We start from the raw sequence: 16,531 nt of genomic DNA on the forward strand, positions 1-16,531 counted from the left end.
CCAGGGAGACCTTAATGAGGCAAACTCCTGGCAGGGGGAGAAGCTGAAGTTAAGGTCATTCTAAGATGAGTATTTTCTGAGAGTTTTAGCTGCCTGGCAGCACCCACAAACTCTTGATTTTGAGAATAGCTATTTTATATCTTAGTTGAACTGCAGTTCTAAACCCCGGAAAGCACAACACAGAGGACTTGGGAAGGTGACACAGCATTCTGGGTATCTGAGAGTTTGCAAGTTTTAGCTTCGTGCATGCTCAACATACGCTCTGCCACCAAGCTGCTTCCCCTGCCTCGCACTCCGGCCCCAAGGTTTAGCTTTTAAAATCTACCCTAACATCCATAGAAGCAAATAGCTCATGGCTTTAAAAAATGAGAGAGGTTTAAATGTATCTTTTAGGGTATTTTCAACAGGATTTACACGCCCTTACCTCCTGTCAGGCAGTTTTTTGGTTGCCACACCCTTTCATTAGTTGATTCTTGAGTCACTGCCACTTTCCAGCTGGAACAACTCTCCTCTTCATTTTGCCACCTGTTAATCCTATCCTGCCACACCTGCCGCCCACCTGGAATAGCTGACCACTAGTTTGATATTCTCTAGTAGCTGTCACAGATGGCACATAGAGTAGGGTTCGATAACAACTGTTCTGTGTTTCCTGTTTGGTCCCTATGGTCCTGCATGCTCAGCAACTTTTATGCACTCAACAAACATGTGCACATTCAGGATAATCTTATAGGCACTGAAGATACATAGGCTCCACTGTCGAGAGGATTTTTCATACCCTTCAAGTCAATAGCACATCCAATTCATCAGAAAGTTCTATTTTCAAAACCTAGCTCAAATCTGCCCATTTCTCTACATTTGCTGGACTCCTTATCAAGTCCAAGACACTGTCATCTCCCTCAGGACTCCCCAGATAAACTTTTGATTTCTCCCTTTCTCTGTCTCCACCCTTCCAAATGGTAGTCAGAGTAATTTTTTTTTTTAAATGTAACACCCAGAATTTTGTCACTCCCTTGCTTAAAACTAGTCAATAGCTTCCCATTGCACCAAGAAGAAAATTCCAACTTTTTCCACAAGACTCAGAACTCTGCATGTTGACAGAGAGTCAACCTCTCCACTCCCATCTTATACCTCTTCTTGTCCACCAAGGCCTTAGCCACACCTGGTCCTCTCTCTTAAATAACCTGTTGTTTGCTCCTACAGCTGTTTATGTTACTAGTTCAGTCTCAGTCTTCCAAACAAAAGTTACCTCCTTAGAGAAGCCTTTCCTAAAAGACTTTTGAAGACTGATCTCTCCTAGTTACTATCACATCTCCATGTTTTGGTTTTTTTTTTCCTTCAGAGCACTTCTCACAATCTATATGTTCTATTTTTGTTTTTGTTTGCTTATTTATTGTCCTCCCACCTCTAGAAAATAAGCTTCAGAATATAAGGGCCTTATTTATTTTGTTTATTGCTGTATCCTCCAGTACCTTGAAGTTAAGGTCATTCGAAGATAGTCCAGTGTCTTGAATAGAGGATGGAGCACAGCAGGCACTCAATAAAACTCAATAAATATTTATGGAGTCAATGAATATATTCCCCATGTTGTCCAGCAATGGTCATATAAGGGAGCATCAATAAATAATTTTTGATCAATTGCCATATGAAGGCCTATGATAGGGAACAACACCTTTTCCGAGTTATAATATCTTTGAGTTACAGTTTGTTCTTCAGAATATTTTGTATGAAGAATTACAGTGCTATATAAACTTACATTGTGCAATATTTAGTATAGTAAATAATATATGCAAACCTGTACTGCACACTTTGTAAAAGGTGTCCTGTGCATAAAAAGGCACCTTTAAACATTTAAAAAATTATTACATTATGAATAAACCTTGCTTATTAACATGTCTTTTGTGAGCTCCAGGAGCAAAAAGGAGGCCCCTGAAGCCCTGCCTGCAGACAAGATCCCAGATTCATCTTAGGGTTTCTCAGGGATGTAATTCTGGCCACGGAAGCAAGCCCCCTTCCACAGAATTGCTTCCCAGGAAGTGCTCTCTCGCTTGGTTAGACAGGTGAGAGGGTTGTTCTTGTAGCCACAGAACACTCTTGGGAATAAACCAGGCAAATCAGAGTGGTAAGAAGGCTCGTGGAGAGCTGCTAGCTACTAAGGAAAAGGCTGAGTTCTTTCAGGTCACCATGTATAAAAATCTCCTTTTTCTTAGGGTTCCTAGCATAGTAGGTGGAGTCTTCTCATTCATTAGTTAATTTTACCAGAGGGGAGAGGGGCTCTTTCATGGCTCTAAAATATATAATCCCGCCTCCACCTGACAGAGACTCAAAAGTCAAGCGGGGACTGGACAAATGGAGCTTCTGTGACATGAACTACTAAATGTGGACAACTCATGCTCTAGATACTTTCAGATATTAAAAAGTTTATTTTAGTCTAATAATCATAGAACTCCTAACTCTCATTCAATTTAAGCTTCACCCCTCTGCCGGCCCAGGGCTATTGCAGGACCGAAAGCCTGCAGTTGGGAGGGGAGCTTGGCTGGTTTCCTTCTTCCCCATCTTGTTCTACTTTCTCTCTGCCACCAGACTATGTCTGTTAGGAAATACGGCAGAAGAAGGATGCCAGGTGAGGGACAGAAAAGGTCTTACCTGAAGAGACTGGCTGTAACATGACATCTGTGCCTTCTGGAAATGGTACAGTGGTATGCCGGAATCTGCCTGTACCAACTCTCAAGAGCTAATTGTTCAATTATCAGGAATTTGGAGTGGTTGTTAGATCCAGCCATCATTAAAAATTAAATTATATACAAGTTTACAATTAAATAAATGTTTTAAAATCAAAGATAATACTAATTACCTCCTAATTAACTACATTTTACTATTATCTATGTTCCTATCTTGAGTGTATTTATGTCTACTGTACAGCATGGTGGAAACACTTTACAATGGTGTCCTATTGTGCATCTTTTTCCAACTCTATGTTCAGTGATGTCACGCTGATCACCTGAGGTTGGCTGTGGTGGGAGTCAGAATCCAAGGAATCATACCATATAAGTCAGAAACACTACAAATGTGGACTCTTTTCCAGGAGATCTGGTTGTTAAAACTTTACTAGATCACAAGTGGCATGGTATATTTGAAACAGGTCTTCATTCTCATGGGATTCTTCTGCTGAAAAATGTTCCCTGTAGTTTCCTCGGCATTGTCCTGTCTTGCCTACTTGACCACTTACAATTCTCCCCTGAGTAGTTCTCTGTGAGGAATACCCCATCCCTCTAGGCAGCCCCAGTTGATAGAGTCACTCTTAAGAAACCCAGTATGCCTCCTTCCTACATAGTCCATTTCTGGCCCCGGAGAAATTCATCTTCATTTTCCCACCTGGAAGTATAGGCCATTCTCATGAGGATTCTCTTTCCTTGTCCTGAAGACAGAGCAGCAAGCCTCCTATAGACTCTAGTTGCCTCCTTTTGTCCCCAGACTCAAGCACTAGTCCTTGTGTTGCTGACACTCAAGAGAACATGGGCCAAGACCTTTGAATGCTCTCTTGAAGTGCCTGACTGCCCCCGTGCTTGCCTTGAGGTGGGGAGAGGCAACCTCCCAAATCCCTATGGGGATGCTGATGGGAATATTCAGATCACGTGACAACTCTCTGCAAACGAATACGTTTCCCATCTTTTGCCTCTCCTCATGGATTCTTAGTCTACATATACAGCCTGGATACGAGTGAGGCGCTGACAGTAAAACTGGGTTAGGACACCCCCTTTACAGTCTAATACCTCACCTTAGAACAGGACTGTCCTTGCTACTTATTGTTTAGTCTGTGTTTTGGGGCCCCTGCTTAAAGCAGGAGACAATACAAAGAGTCACATCTAACAACCTGTTAGACAGATCATAGCCTCAGTTTGCTTTTTTCAAATTTTCTCATTTAGGAGTTGAGGCAACCGGGGCTGTTCATGAGCTGCATGGGCTGAGGAAGTGTTCCAGGAACTGTGAGGCTCAGTCTGGGTTGTTCACTGCCTGCCTCACGGTAGATGGGAGTGCAGGTGTTGGTAGAGCCAAGGTTGTAGCGGGTGAGTGGTACCAGGTATAGAGTATCAGGAGCAGAGCACGAGACAAAGATGGGAGATGAGAACAAGTGAGCAGCTGAGGAGGTCAAGATCATGTTGGGGAATGGATGTGGCTGTCAATGCTCAACCTGCTGGCCTAGACCACTCAGCTGGTTGAAAACACTGGGTGGGCATGGACAGTGCCACTGTAAATTCCTCAGCATGAATTAGATGGGGCTTCTATTGTCTCCTCTAGCTCCTTACCAATTATGCCTTCACCAGTAAGATATAAAAGGAAGCAATACTCAAGTGAGACCATACATGATTTACAATGTTGTGTTTCTGGCGTACAGAATAGTGATTCAGTTATACATATACATAAATATATAATAATTATATAGAAATTGAATATATTTACTCTATATTAAAATAGGTTATAAATAATAGATATATAGAAATAGAAATAAATATACTCTTTTTCATTATAGGTTATTACAAGCTATTGAATATAGTTCCCTGTGCTGTATAGTGGGATCTTGTTGTTTATCTATTTTATATACAGTTGTATCTGCAAATCCCAAACTGGTAAACTTTTATGAGTGCCCAGAGGTTTAGGATTCTGGTCCTTTTACCCCCCGGCCCCCTGCCCTGGGGGTCTCATTCACTTGGAGGCACAGTGAAGGGAAGAGCATGGATATTACAGCCAGGCAGCCTGGGTGTGACTCCCACTCTGGTGCCCATCCCAGTGACTTTAGGCAAGTCACTCAGCCCCGAGCAGACTTCTTCCAGTTCTTTGATCAGTGAAATGGCCTCCTATCTCAGGTCCTTTGTCCCATCTGCTCCTTCTCTGTAATGCCCTCCACTTCTCTTCTCCTCACCAGCTATTACTCATCTTTCCAGGCTCATCTTAAGTATTACTGTTTCAAAGAGACCTGTTTCAGGTTGATCCTTCTCCCTCCTTCAGTCTTTTTTTTTTTTTTTTTTTTTTTTTTTTTAGGTATAGTCAGTTTACAATGTTGTGTCAATTTCTGGTGGAGACCATTTTTTAAATGAGCATCAATTTGGCATCTGGCATGATACAGAATCCTAAAAGGATACTAAACAAGTACATTTAGATTCAATATTTCCTAGTTTAGCAAATATCTGCCTTAGTTAGAGAATCACTTGTCTATAACATGATTTCCTTGAGGGCAGGTCCCATGTCTTACATAGTACCCCAATAATCCTACCACACTGGTAGACATCAAGTAGATGCTCAATAATTTCTGACTTACTAAAAGTGTTTCTCTCTTACTGAAAAGCTCTTAGGTTCTCCTCACATACAAATCAGAAGTCCAAACTCCTTGGACTAGTTTCCACAACATGCTGCACCCTCCCCAGAACTCACTTGATCTGTCTTAATTTCCATTACTTCTCTCCATGTATGCCGTGTTCTGCCAAATGTTTTATAAGTGGCCTCTGGACACATTTTTTTCCCTCTTGCTCATGTAGGGGACCAGAATGTGCCACCCCAGATTACATCACTTCGGCATAAGGATTATTTTGGGCTGGAGGCAAATGAGAATCAATACATGCAGAAAGAAGCCTTTCTGACTAAAAGCAAAAACTTCTGAAAAATAAGGACTGCCATAAATCCCGTCTCCTTGGCAAGTCTTATGGCCATGAAGAAGACAGAAAGCCAAGACGGACCTGCACAACCAACCTTGTCCCATTAGCTGCTCCCACACACACCTTCCCACAGTTTGCTTCACTTGAAAGTCTGAAACTCTTATCCTTTGTCACATCTCTATAAATTTTTGTTGTTTTGTTAAGATGCTATATATTAGCCCAAGTTCTAACCACCCATTTGAGTTACTCTTCATTTGCCCTGTGTTAAAAATTGTTTTTCCCTTGTTAATCTGTCTTTTCTTTTGTCAGTCTAATTTTACAGGGCCCCAGCCAGAGAACCAAGGAGGGTAAAAGGAAAAACGAATTTTTCCTGCCCTACACTCATATTCATTTACTCTCTTAGAAAAAAAAAACTTTTCTCTACCCTACTCCCATCAAAATCCTACCCATCATTAAAATGAAGCTCAGATCCACCTGTTTTCTAAAGCCTTCTTTACACTTACCTGAAAAGACCATGCCTGCAAAACTCTGGTCCATGCCCTCAGGAGCATGGCAGTGAGTGGTCATCAGTCAAACACTGTCTTGGAATGCCTATTCTATGGATGCTTGGAACTTTTTTTCAGATCTCTGTTGATATTTTGCTCCTCCAACCTGCCTGTAAACCCTTTAAAATATAGGACTTGATTGTATGCAGTAAGCCCTTAGAACCTTAGGTATCTCAGAACTACTCAAGGTGATGACTTCCATTATAGCATATGATTTACACTGTAAAATGCAGTAATTCAAATTCAGTCTTTTATGTACCATAATAAAAAATGTGAATCTCAATCCAGTAAACCAGGTGTTATACTGATGCAAATCAAATCAAATATTTACTGAGCTATCTGTCCAGCATTTTTGTAGGTACTACAGAGAATATGATGATAACGTACAAGCTACAAGAGTAGACTGTTGGTCAGGACTTGATCAATAACTGCCAGCTTCCTGAGTTTTTGCCCTGTTTCCAACTTAGGACCAACCAGAGAAAGGCAGATCTGTGCCTCTCACCAACCACATAGGTTGCATTGCTTCTGTTTAGCCTTCCTCCAGCATCCCCACGCCAATAACTAGGGCATACCTGAAGACTTTTCTGCTTTCTACTATAAAGCTTTACCCTTCCCTGTCTGTCTTTGTGCTTCTGCCAAATGCAAGTGCTGGGGGCTGACTGCCTTGTTATAGCAAGGTCAAAGTAAGTATCTTTTGCTTATTCTCATTTGAGTGTTATTTCCACACTTGGAATTCACAGAATTACTATACGTGGTTTCAACCATTAACTAGAGGCTCCAAAGACTCATGACGCAGTCGTTTGTAATTTTACTAAGGCTTCAATTTGAAATGTAATCTTTGACACTGGTGTACAGGAGAGTTAGTTAACTAGTGACTGCCCTGTACACATACAACCTTGCTTTTATATTCGTATTGTGACATATGTACTTACTGAGGAAATTGTAGTCTCTGTATTTTGGGAGATTTTTTTTGAAGGTGTTGGACTTAATAACTGATGAATCTTAAGGGTCTACTATTTCGAGATTTCAAAAGGACTATGAAGAGTAAAAAAGAAACGACTGAAAATGAAAGATCAATCTTTAAAGTCTGTGACACCATGGTAACACTGGTACCAACAGAAATGAAGATATGAGAAAAAATAGGCTTAAAAAGGTCAAGAGATAGCAGGATGTTTAAGTTCATTCAACAAACACTGACTGCCAGCTCTTATTAGGCACTATTCTAGGTTCTGAGGCTACAAAGGAGGACAATATAGGCAAAAGTCCTTACTCTTACGGAATTTTTGAAAATGTAGACAGTTGGGATTTGGTAGGGAGGGGAAGGTAAAGATACAGGTTGTTAAGAGTTAATCACTTAGAGTAAGAGTTAAAGTTATATCAGAAAACCGTTTTCTAAGACTTTGAAGTTACTAAAGACTTGGCCTTGGGCAAGATATATGGAGACTAGACTTATTTACAAAACAGAAACAGACTCATAGACATAGAAAACAAACTTATGGTTGCGGAGGTGTGTGTGTGCAGTGGGGTGGAGGAAGTGGGGAAGGGACAAGTTGGGAGTTTGAGATTTGCAGATACTAACTACTATATATAAAATAGACAAACAAGTTTCTACTGTATAGCACAGGAACTATATTCAGTATCTTGTAGTAACCCATAATGAAAAATATGAAAACAAATAAATGTATGCATATGTATGACTGAATTATTATGCTGCACACCAAACATTGACACAACATTGTAAACTGACTATACTTCAATTAAAAAAACTTATGAATAAAAAAAAAGATATATGGAGACTAGAGAAATGTCTGAGGTCAGGATAGAGCCACAGCACAGAAACCACAACAGGGTCTGTTGACTCAGAGTAGTCCAGAGGAATTTCCCTTAGAGTGTGCTGGGAAAAAATGTTAATGGAAGATTAACCTAGAGTTAGAGGCACTGTCCTTTAGCAGATGCTCTGGAAAAAAGTGGTAATAATGGTAACATATTAACATACCTTTACAAAATAATGACATTTGCATTATTTAATTAAGAAACAGATAAGGGTATCAGCATATTTATAGATTGAGAATTGAGGCACTGTAGAAAGAATCCTCAAGATTACACAGCAAATTGTGGTCAGATTAAGTATTAGAACCTAAATTTCCTGACTCAGATCCTGGGAGGTATTCATAATTCTATTATTTTTTTTTTTTTTGGTCTATGTGTCATAAATATAGCATAAAAATCCTTAAGCTTATTATCAGTCTGACACCCTCAAGAGAGTTAATGAATGAAAGAAAATAATAAAGCAGGTACTGGGATAATCTGATTAATGTCTGCTACCAAATTTCCCCAAGTAGTAATTTTAAGCAAATGGCTAAGACTTGTCTATTCTGTATGATAGGTTCTGAAAAATTTATTAGAGGAGCTTGATGCTAATAGTTTATTAGAAATTGACTAGATGAATACCAAAAATGTCCATTGGTACTGTTTTACCAGTCATTTGAAAAAAATTCAACATATTCAATTTCAGGAAAACAAGAGATGCTTTACAAAGTAAGAAATGAACTACATTGTGACTACAGAATTTTTTAAATTTAATTTCTTCGCGCCATCCCATAAAGATGTTACAAATGCGCTGGTGGTAGAAGTCTCCAGATAAGTTACAGAACCTTTTAGTCTTGTTTTCGTTTTCTAAATACATATCAGGACCCTGGCCAAGAGTTTTTTTCTTATGGGATATTCAAAACATGATTAAGAAAAAACCTGTACAGTTTAATAATTATTCACATTTGTGGAGTTCTACATGCCACGAATAAACTAAACCCTTCACACTTGTATACTCATCTAATCCTGGCATATATACAAAAAACAGATGAGGCAGATACTATCATTATGTCCACTTTTCAGATAAGGAAACTGAGGGCGGCTAAGTAGCTTGCCCTAGGGGCAAAGCTAATTCCAAGAGCTGGGATCTAGTTTATATACAAAAGTTTCCAGAAGGCATAAGTTCGCCCAGGCCACTTTGCTTTTAGAGCCTCTTCTCCAGAAAGGAATATCGACTTTCCTGGCCGAACGCGGTAAGAAACGGAGTTGCTAGCTCTTGTTCTAGTGCGGGGCCATCTGGAGGCTCCGCCACCTCCCTCGTCCTTCGCTCCGCCCCAGCCACCCACGCCCGCGTCCCTCTTCTCCTTGCACCGCGCCCTGCTTCCCTTCTTCCTATCTCCACTCCTTTCCGCCACCGCAGCCGTGTCTCCTGGGTCCCAGCCCAGCGTCTAGCAAAGGCCGCGCACAGCCCCGCCGAGCCACCCTAGAGGGGAGCCCTCCCGCGGTCGCCGTCGCGTCGTCGTGACGTAAGCCGCGCGCCGCCGTGTCGGGCCGGGGGCGGGGCCGCGGGGCAGGCGGGCTGGCTGGCCGGCCGGGGGCGGGGCCGGGGGCGGGGCCGGGGCCAGGGTCCAGCTCCGGGCCTCCGCGGCCATCGCTGCCTGCGCGGTTCTTTACCCTCCCGCTCCCCGCCCTCCCGGGCCGAGTGGACCCGGGCGGCGTCCGCAGCCTTTTCCCGAGGGGCACCACGGCTTCAGGGGCTGGGCCTCCAGCACAGCGCAATGGCAGGCGCCGCGACAGCTCTGTGAGTCCGAGGCCGCGGCCGTGGCCCCGGGCGGCGGCGGATCCGGGCCGGGTCCGCTCATGGTGCCGCCACGACACCATCGCGGGGCAGGAAGGCCAGGTGGGTAGGCAGGGCAGGGCCGCGCAGTCGCCGGGAGCCAGAGCCGGGACCGAGGGCCCGCGAACAGCCCCACCTCCAGCCCTTGGTAGCAACCTCCGTGCTTTGACCCAAACGGTAACAGTGTCTGGGGGCGGAGTGAGGGGAGGCTGACAGGGAGCCCCGTCCTGAACCTGGCAATTGAGAGAGCTGCTTGTGCGCCGCCGCTTCGGGGCTTTAATCTCTTTCACCCGGGAAGCGTCCTTCGCTTAATTTTTTTTTTTTCCTCCTCCGAAAAAGGAAGATTCCTTTTAACAGCTGTTTCCTCACCCACCTCGTGAATGACTGTTTCCGTCTAAAATAAGTAGACATAGTGACAGAGGTGGGTGGGGAAGCGTGGAGAGCCTTTCTCTTTACCACGTGAGATGTTTGGCAACGAGTCCCCAAGACTCACAACAAATCACTTCCTCAAATCACCCAACTCCACTGGAGATCAGGGACAGAAAAGACACTAGGAAACAGGCGCGTGTCTAGACCCTGTCCCCGGGGTGGATTCCTCTGGAGAGAGGCAAGAGAGGCGAATGGAATTCTGTATTTATGAAACTCGGTGGAGCTATTTTTCAGTAGTTAACTATTCTTAAGTGTGCCGATTGTTTAGTATTGCTTTTTCCTTTTCTGTACCGTATTCTTGTCAGAGTATGATTGGAATTGTAGAGTGGATAACATGAAAGTCTAGAGGAGAGTGTCAGTTATATTTAACACATTTTGATGTTCTTTCATATGCGTTCGTTTTGAAGGTGAACAGCGAAAAAGATCTTATGAATCTTATTTTGAGTGGTTACTGTTTTCCTAAGCATCATTTTGTGGTGGTTTTTAGGTGCGCTGAGTTCTTCACCTCCGTTTAGACTCAGTTCTGCCAAGTTTTCAGGCAGTGCCCTTGAAGATATAAGAAAGGCCTGTAAAACAAGGTAAATTCCCTACCTTTTATTTACGGTATGACTTTCAAACTGAACATTAGCTTAACAAATGTCGGATATTTCTGTAATGCAAATTTTCTCATTTTCATATAGTAATTAAAAAAAAAAAACCCTCTCTAATGTGATCCGTGTTTTCTAAAAACAGACTGCAAATGGTGTGTGTATTTATCATGAACCGAATGAATTCCCAGAGCAGTGGTTTCACTCAGCGCAGGCGAATGGCTCTTGGGGTGGTTATTCTCCTACTTGTTGATGTGATATGGGTCGCATCCTCAGAACTTACTTCGGTATGTAATTCTCGTTTGGGAATGATGTTGTATTATAGAAATAGTATTGTTAAGCTATAGTATCTCTAGTCATTATTATCTCATGCTTACTTAAAGCCGTATTTGGAATATTGTTGAATTATTTATGTTTTCTTTGTTAGTGAAAAAGTATCAATTCAGGTTGAATGAAACTGAAAGGCTACTCTTTTTGTTGGTTCATGTAGTTTTCTTGTATCTTTTAGGGAGGTTATTTAGAAAGTGAGATATATGCACATTTTCTTAATATTTGGGGGTGTTTCTGTTTTTCTTTTTTCTAAATTAACTTCTTTCTCTATAAATACTATTTTCTAGTGGAAACCAAGATGCAAAATCATTTGTCACCATTATGTAGAAATTAAGAATGCTTTTGGACAGATAAGTGAAAGTGATCCAAGTTTTCACGTACAGGTCACTATTGTACACATACATGGGTGTATGTACATTTATATGTTTACGGATTCAAACATTATTGTGAAGTACACATATCTAGTTAAATTTTATTTTGTCTTTTTTGATGACCTTTTGATAGTAATGTTGTATTTTGAGTTCCCAAGCTAGTTTTTCTTTTTACATGCATAGTTAACTTTATTCTGTTTGGTTAATGATCCATATAAAAATTTATTTTCAGAAATTACTGCATTTTAACTTAACATTTTGCTATCTTAAGGCTAGTATACAAAAGGAAACTAGCATTTATAAAATGAACTTAAGTGTCAAAAGAAGCTGTTTGATACTGCTGGTCATCTCACATGGTAGCTAAGTAAATAGTTGACATTGACATTGTATCCAATGAATAAATAAATTTTTAGCCTTTTTGGAATTAGGCTCTGGAATACAATAGGCCATTTATTTTTCACTCTTCTATAATCTTTTTTTTTTAGATTAACATTCTGTAGTTTAACCACAAAGAAGTCTCTTTAATATTGACAGGGAAATAAGCCTATCTTTAAAACTTTAAATAAATATTTTAGTTTTTATTTATCACGTAGTAAAATTTAGGACAAAAGAGCACCTGACTTAATTATGATTTAACAGTGCATATCTAAGCAAAGTAAAAATAACAACAACAACAAACTTTTCCCTATTTTTGAAAAAAGTGAAATCTGTTAGTAAGAGGGTATTTTATAATTTTGTTATCCAAGAGTACATGTAATGTGTCTAATTCCTCAGCCAAATGTGCTTATCAAATTTCTGAGATACACTGTGTATTTGAGAATTAAAAATCGGTCTTTTTGTTGCGGAAATTTTTGAGCACACACAAAGTAGAGAGAATGGTATAATGGATCTTCATGTACCCGACACTTGCCCTTTAACAGTTAACAGATTATGCCAATCTTATCAACCCCTCTCCAAACATTATTTAAGTGTTTTAAAGCAAATTCTAGCCACTTGTCTTTTCACTTAAATTCTTTCATATTCATCTCAAACTGAAAAGGACTTTTCATTTTTTAAAATATAATCACCATGCCATTAACATATCTCACAAAATTAATTCTAATTCCTTAAAATCCTTTGATACTCAGTCCACATTCAAATTTCCCTGGTTGTGTCAAAGACATCTTTTTAGGTTAGGAGCTAAAATAAAGATTACACTATATATTTATGAGAACTTTTAAGTGACTTTTAGTCCTTAACTATATTCCCTCCACCCCCTTTTTTTAAAATTATGCCATTGATTTGTTGGAGAAATTGAATCATTTTTCCTGTAGAATATATCATACTGTATTAGTCTGTCTGGGCTGCTATACCAAGATTATCATAGACTGGGTGGTTGTAACAACAAACATTTCTCACAGTTCTGGAGGCTGGAAAGTTCAAGATCAAGGCACCGGCAGATGTGTCTGGTGTGAACCCCTTCCTGGCTCTTAGATGGCAGTCTTCTCACTGTGTCCTCACAAGGCAGGAGAGCTCTCTGGGGTCTCTTTTATAAGGCACTAATGTTATTCATGATCCACCCTCGTGACCTTCCACCTTCATGCCATCCCACAGGCATCACTTCCTCATACCATCATGTTGAGGGTTAGGATTTTAAAATATGAACTAAAAAAAATTTTTTTCAGGTCTTTTTTTGGGGGGTGGGTAATTAGATTTATTTGTTTATTTAATGGGAGTACTGGGGATTGAACCCAGTGTCTCATGCATGCCAAGCATACAGTCTACCACTGAGCTATACCCTCCCCACCTTAACATAAATTTTGAGGAGACACATTCAGTCCATAATGCACACATTCTGTATAAATAGGCTAATTGCTTTCTTGAGGTGTCATTTAACTTGTTTCTTTCTTCTCTCTTATTTCCTTTAAAATGGTAGATGTGGAGTCTTGATCTGATTCAGGTTCAGTTTAGGAAAAAATGCCTTGGTGGTATTGGGTACTTCCTTTGACATCACAGCATGAGGCACATAACGGCTGCACATCTTATTTTGGGTGATGCCAATTTGAGCACTGTAAGTTCCTCATCAGTCTTTAGGTAGTAGTTGAGTATCCATATGATTATTGCCCAGATAAGAGTATTTCATTAGGGGTTGTAAAATGGTGATTTTTCTAAGGGTCATTCCTTCTGCATTTATTAGTTGGAATTCTTTAAGGAGAACTTTTCCCAACTACTGTTTGGGTGTCCTGAAACATGGTTCATATAGGAAAGGTTGAATAAATCTTGATTTTTTTCCTTTATTAATTTCAGAGTATGTTGCCTAGCAACTTCCAAAGTAGCCATTGAGCACTTTTTGAGTGTCATTGCACATTTATGGATTTTTGTATGTTTGATGTGATTCAAACAACTGTAGTTATTATCCCTCTGGATGCTTAAACTGTTCTACCTTTGGCCAGTAGGAATCCCTTTAAATAGGCCCTGGTGTCTTTTCAATATGACCCCATTATTCTTTAGCATCTTATTTGCTTTCTGGCACAAGATATCCCAGTCTCATCTTGTGTATTTCCTGCCCCATACTTGGGTTTGACCATTTCTTCAAGGACCCGTGTTTTTTTGAGTGCAAAATGGTATACAGATCACTATCTGGATTCTAGAGCTGCTCATTCCTTCTGGGTTATAATTTTTGCTAGGCCTTTTCAGTGCACATAACTAGGATTTATTTGTTTGTTTATAGGAAACAAAACATTCTGAGTTCATTCTGATATTTCCAATTTAAACACAATTACAGGTTTTTATATAACTTCCTAATAACATTAAACTTGTTGGAATTTTCTTCATACTCTGTTCTGTTTCATTGCCTTTCTTTTTGCTCTTTCCTTTGTTTGAGCTATTATTCAGCCCTTCAGACACAGATCAAGAATAGCTTCTTTTAGGAAACTTCTGTTACTTTCAAAATGGTCTGTCTCCCTGTGGTACTCCCATGGTACCCTGTATCCCCATCATGGTATTAACACATTATTCTGCATACTCTTCAAATGTATATTTATTTCTCAGGAAAGTCTGTCATATTTTTCCCTAGCCCCTAGTATAAATACTGTTGCATAGTAGGTTTTCAGTGAATGTTGAACAAAACTTTTTGCAAGTTGTTCCTGCTTTGTTTGGAGCTATCCTTTGTATGCAAGGCAAATACAATAGAAATGAATTCAAAATATTTTTATAATCCCTTTGATCTTTTTCTTCTAAATGAACTTTTAGAGTTAAAAATCATGTAAATGGCCTTACTTTAGTGGAAATGACTAATGAGGTTTAAAATAGTCTGATAGCTTATGTAACTTTTTCCTCTACAGTATGTTTTTACTCAGTACAACAAACCATTCTTCAGCACCTTTGCAAAAACATCTATGTTTGTTCTGTACCTTTTGGGCTTTATTATTTGGAAGCCATGGAGACAACAGTGTACAAGAGGATTTCGAGGAAAGCATGCTGCTTTTGTAAGTTTAAAATTTTAAATGTGTGTTGGAGAAGGGGTAAATTTTGTCACGGTTTGAAGATGTAATAGTTTCTTGAAGGACAGTCAAATATTAATTAAGTTCAGTTAAATGAGTGAAAATAGCATAATATAAGAAAAACCTTTTTTTAATGTAAGAAAATAGCATAATGTAAGAAAAACCTTTTTGTCCAAACTTTAAAATTTATTCTTTCGATCAACTTGACATCAGAATACCTTGTGAGAAATCAAAAGTACATAACCACTTTCTTTCCCTTACCTCTTGACATCCTCTGAGTCGTTAAAAATGACTGAACTAGCCCAAATCAATTAACGTGGAGAAGATGATGGAAGGTGAGGGATAAGAATCTCTATAGTCTTTGGTTATTTATAGACTGGATCACCTAATTAGTTATAAAGGTGATTGTAGAAGCAAAATAATTTTTATATGTTTTATATATTTAAATGAAAGTGCCATATTTCAGGGCATGTTTCAGATGTTTGGCTAATCAAATTATAATCTTTCATTAATGTGACATAACATGCTTATTTATAAGTTTTGAAAGAAATGGCAGTTTATATAGTGATGTATCTTCCTTGCAAAAACAGAAACTGAATTTTTGAGGATGACGAATATAAAGCTGTTTCTTATATTTTGTATATATATATTTTTTATTGAGATACAATTAGTTTACAATGTTGTATCAATTTCTGTTTCTTATATTAATGCTTTTCTATTTCTTTTTTTTATTCTCTCTCCCTCTTTTTAAAATTGTGATAAAATACACATAACATCAAATTTACCACTTAACCATTTTTTTCTTTTCCCCTATTTTTAATTGTAGTAAAATATATATAGCATAAAATTACCATTTTAACCATTTTTTAATGTATAGTTCAGGGACATTAAGTGCACGCACTTTGCCATGGAGCCATCACCACTGTCCATCTCCACAAGTTTGTCATCATCCCAGACAGAAATTCCGTGCCCATTAAACAATAGCTTCCATCCCTTCTTCTTCCGAGTCCCTGGTAACCACTCTTAATTTCTGTCTCTATTAATCCTTTTCTTTTATGGGTACTGCTGTTTGTGGGGTAAAATAATATCATTTCTTATCTTAGCTAATTCTTGAGAAATTCTTGAGAAATGTACTCATTAGATTTTTTTCAGTAATTTTTTTTTGAGGTAAAGACTAGAAATGTATATTCATGTCCACAAAAATTTACCAAAATTATGAGTGTATATATTTTTTACTATATAAAATTAATACATATGCATTGTAGAAACACATATTCATTGTAGTATTACATGTAGGAATATGTTATATGTGTAATTAATACATGCGCATTGTTGAAAATTTAGAAAATACAGAGGAACAAAATAAAGAAAATAAATTCTACCATTCAAGGAATAACCACTGACAGTATTTTGGCATATATACAGCCATTCTTTTACATGTGTATTTTTGTTTTACTTTTTACAAAAGTGAAATTGTACCGTTATGTTCCATG

General features: G+C 39.1%; 1 protein-coding gene across 3 annotated transcripts in view; it reads left to right on the forward strand.

The window, feature by feature from the left end:
* Positions 1 to 9,607: 9,607 nt before the first annotated feature.
* SLC35F5 (solute carrier family 35 member F5) overlaps positions 9,608 to 16,531 on the forward strand; it is a 32,788-nt gene continuing 25,864 nt past the window's right edge. The window contains exons 1-4 of one of the 3 annotated variants that reach the window (XM_010973246.3): positions 9,608 to 9,902; positions 10,756 to 10,846; positions 11,001 to 11,142; positions 14,880 to 15,023. In XM_010973246.3, coding sequence (XP_010971548.2) covers positions 9,863 to 9,902; positions 10,756 to 10,846; positions 11,001 to 11,142; positions 14,880 to 15,023 — 417 coding nt within the window. In that variant the 5' untranslated portion in view covers positions 9,608 to 9,862. Of the gene's footprint in view, positions 9,903 to 9,965; positions 10,017 to 10,755; positions 10,847 to 11,000; positions 11,143 to 14,879; positions 15,024 to 16,531 lie in introns of those variants that run through there. The other 2 variants (XM_074363535.1, XM_074363536.1) reach the window with 2 other exon arrangements.

This window comes from Camelus bactrianus, chromosome 5 (genome assembly GCF_048773025.1).
Source record: "Camelus bactrianus isolate YW-2024 breed Bactrian camel chromosome 5, ASM4877302v1, whole genome shotgun sequence".
Taxonomy (NCBI): domain Eukaryota; kingdom Metazoa; phylum Chordata; class Mammalia; order Artiodactyla; family Camelidae; genus Camelus; species Camelus bactrianus.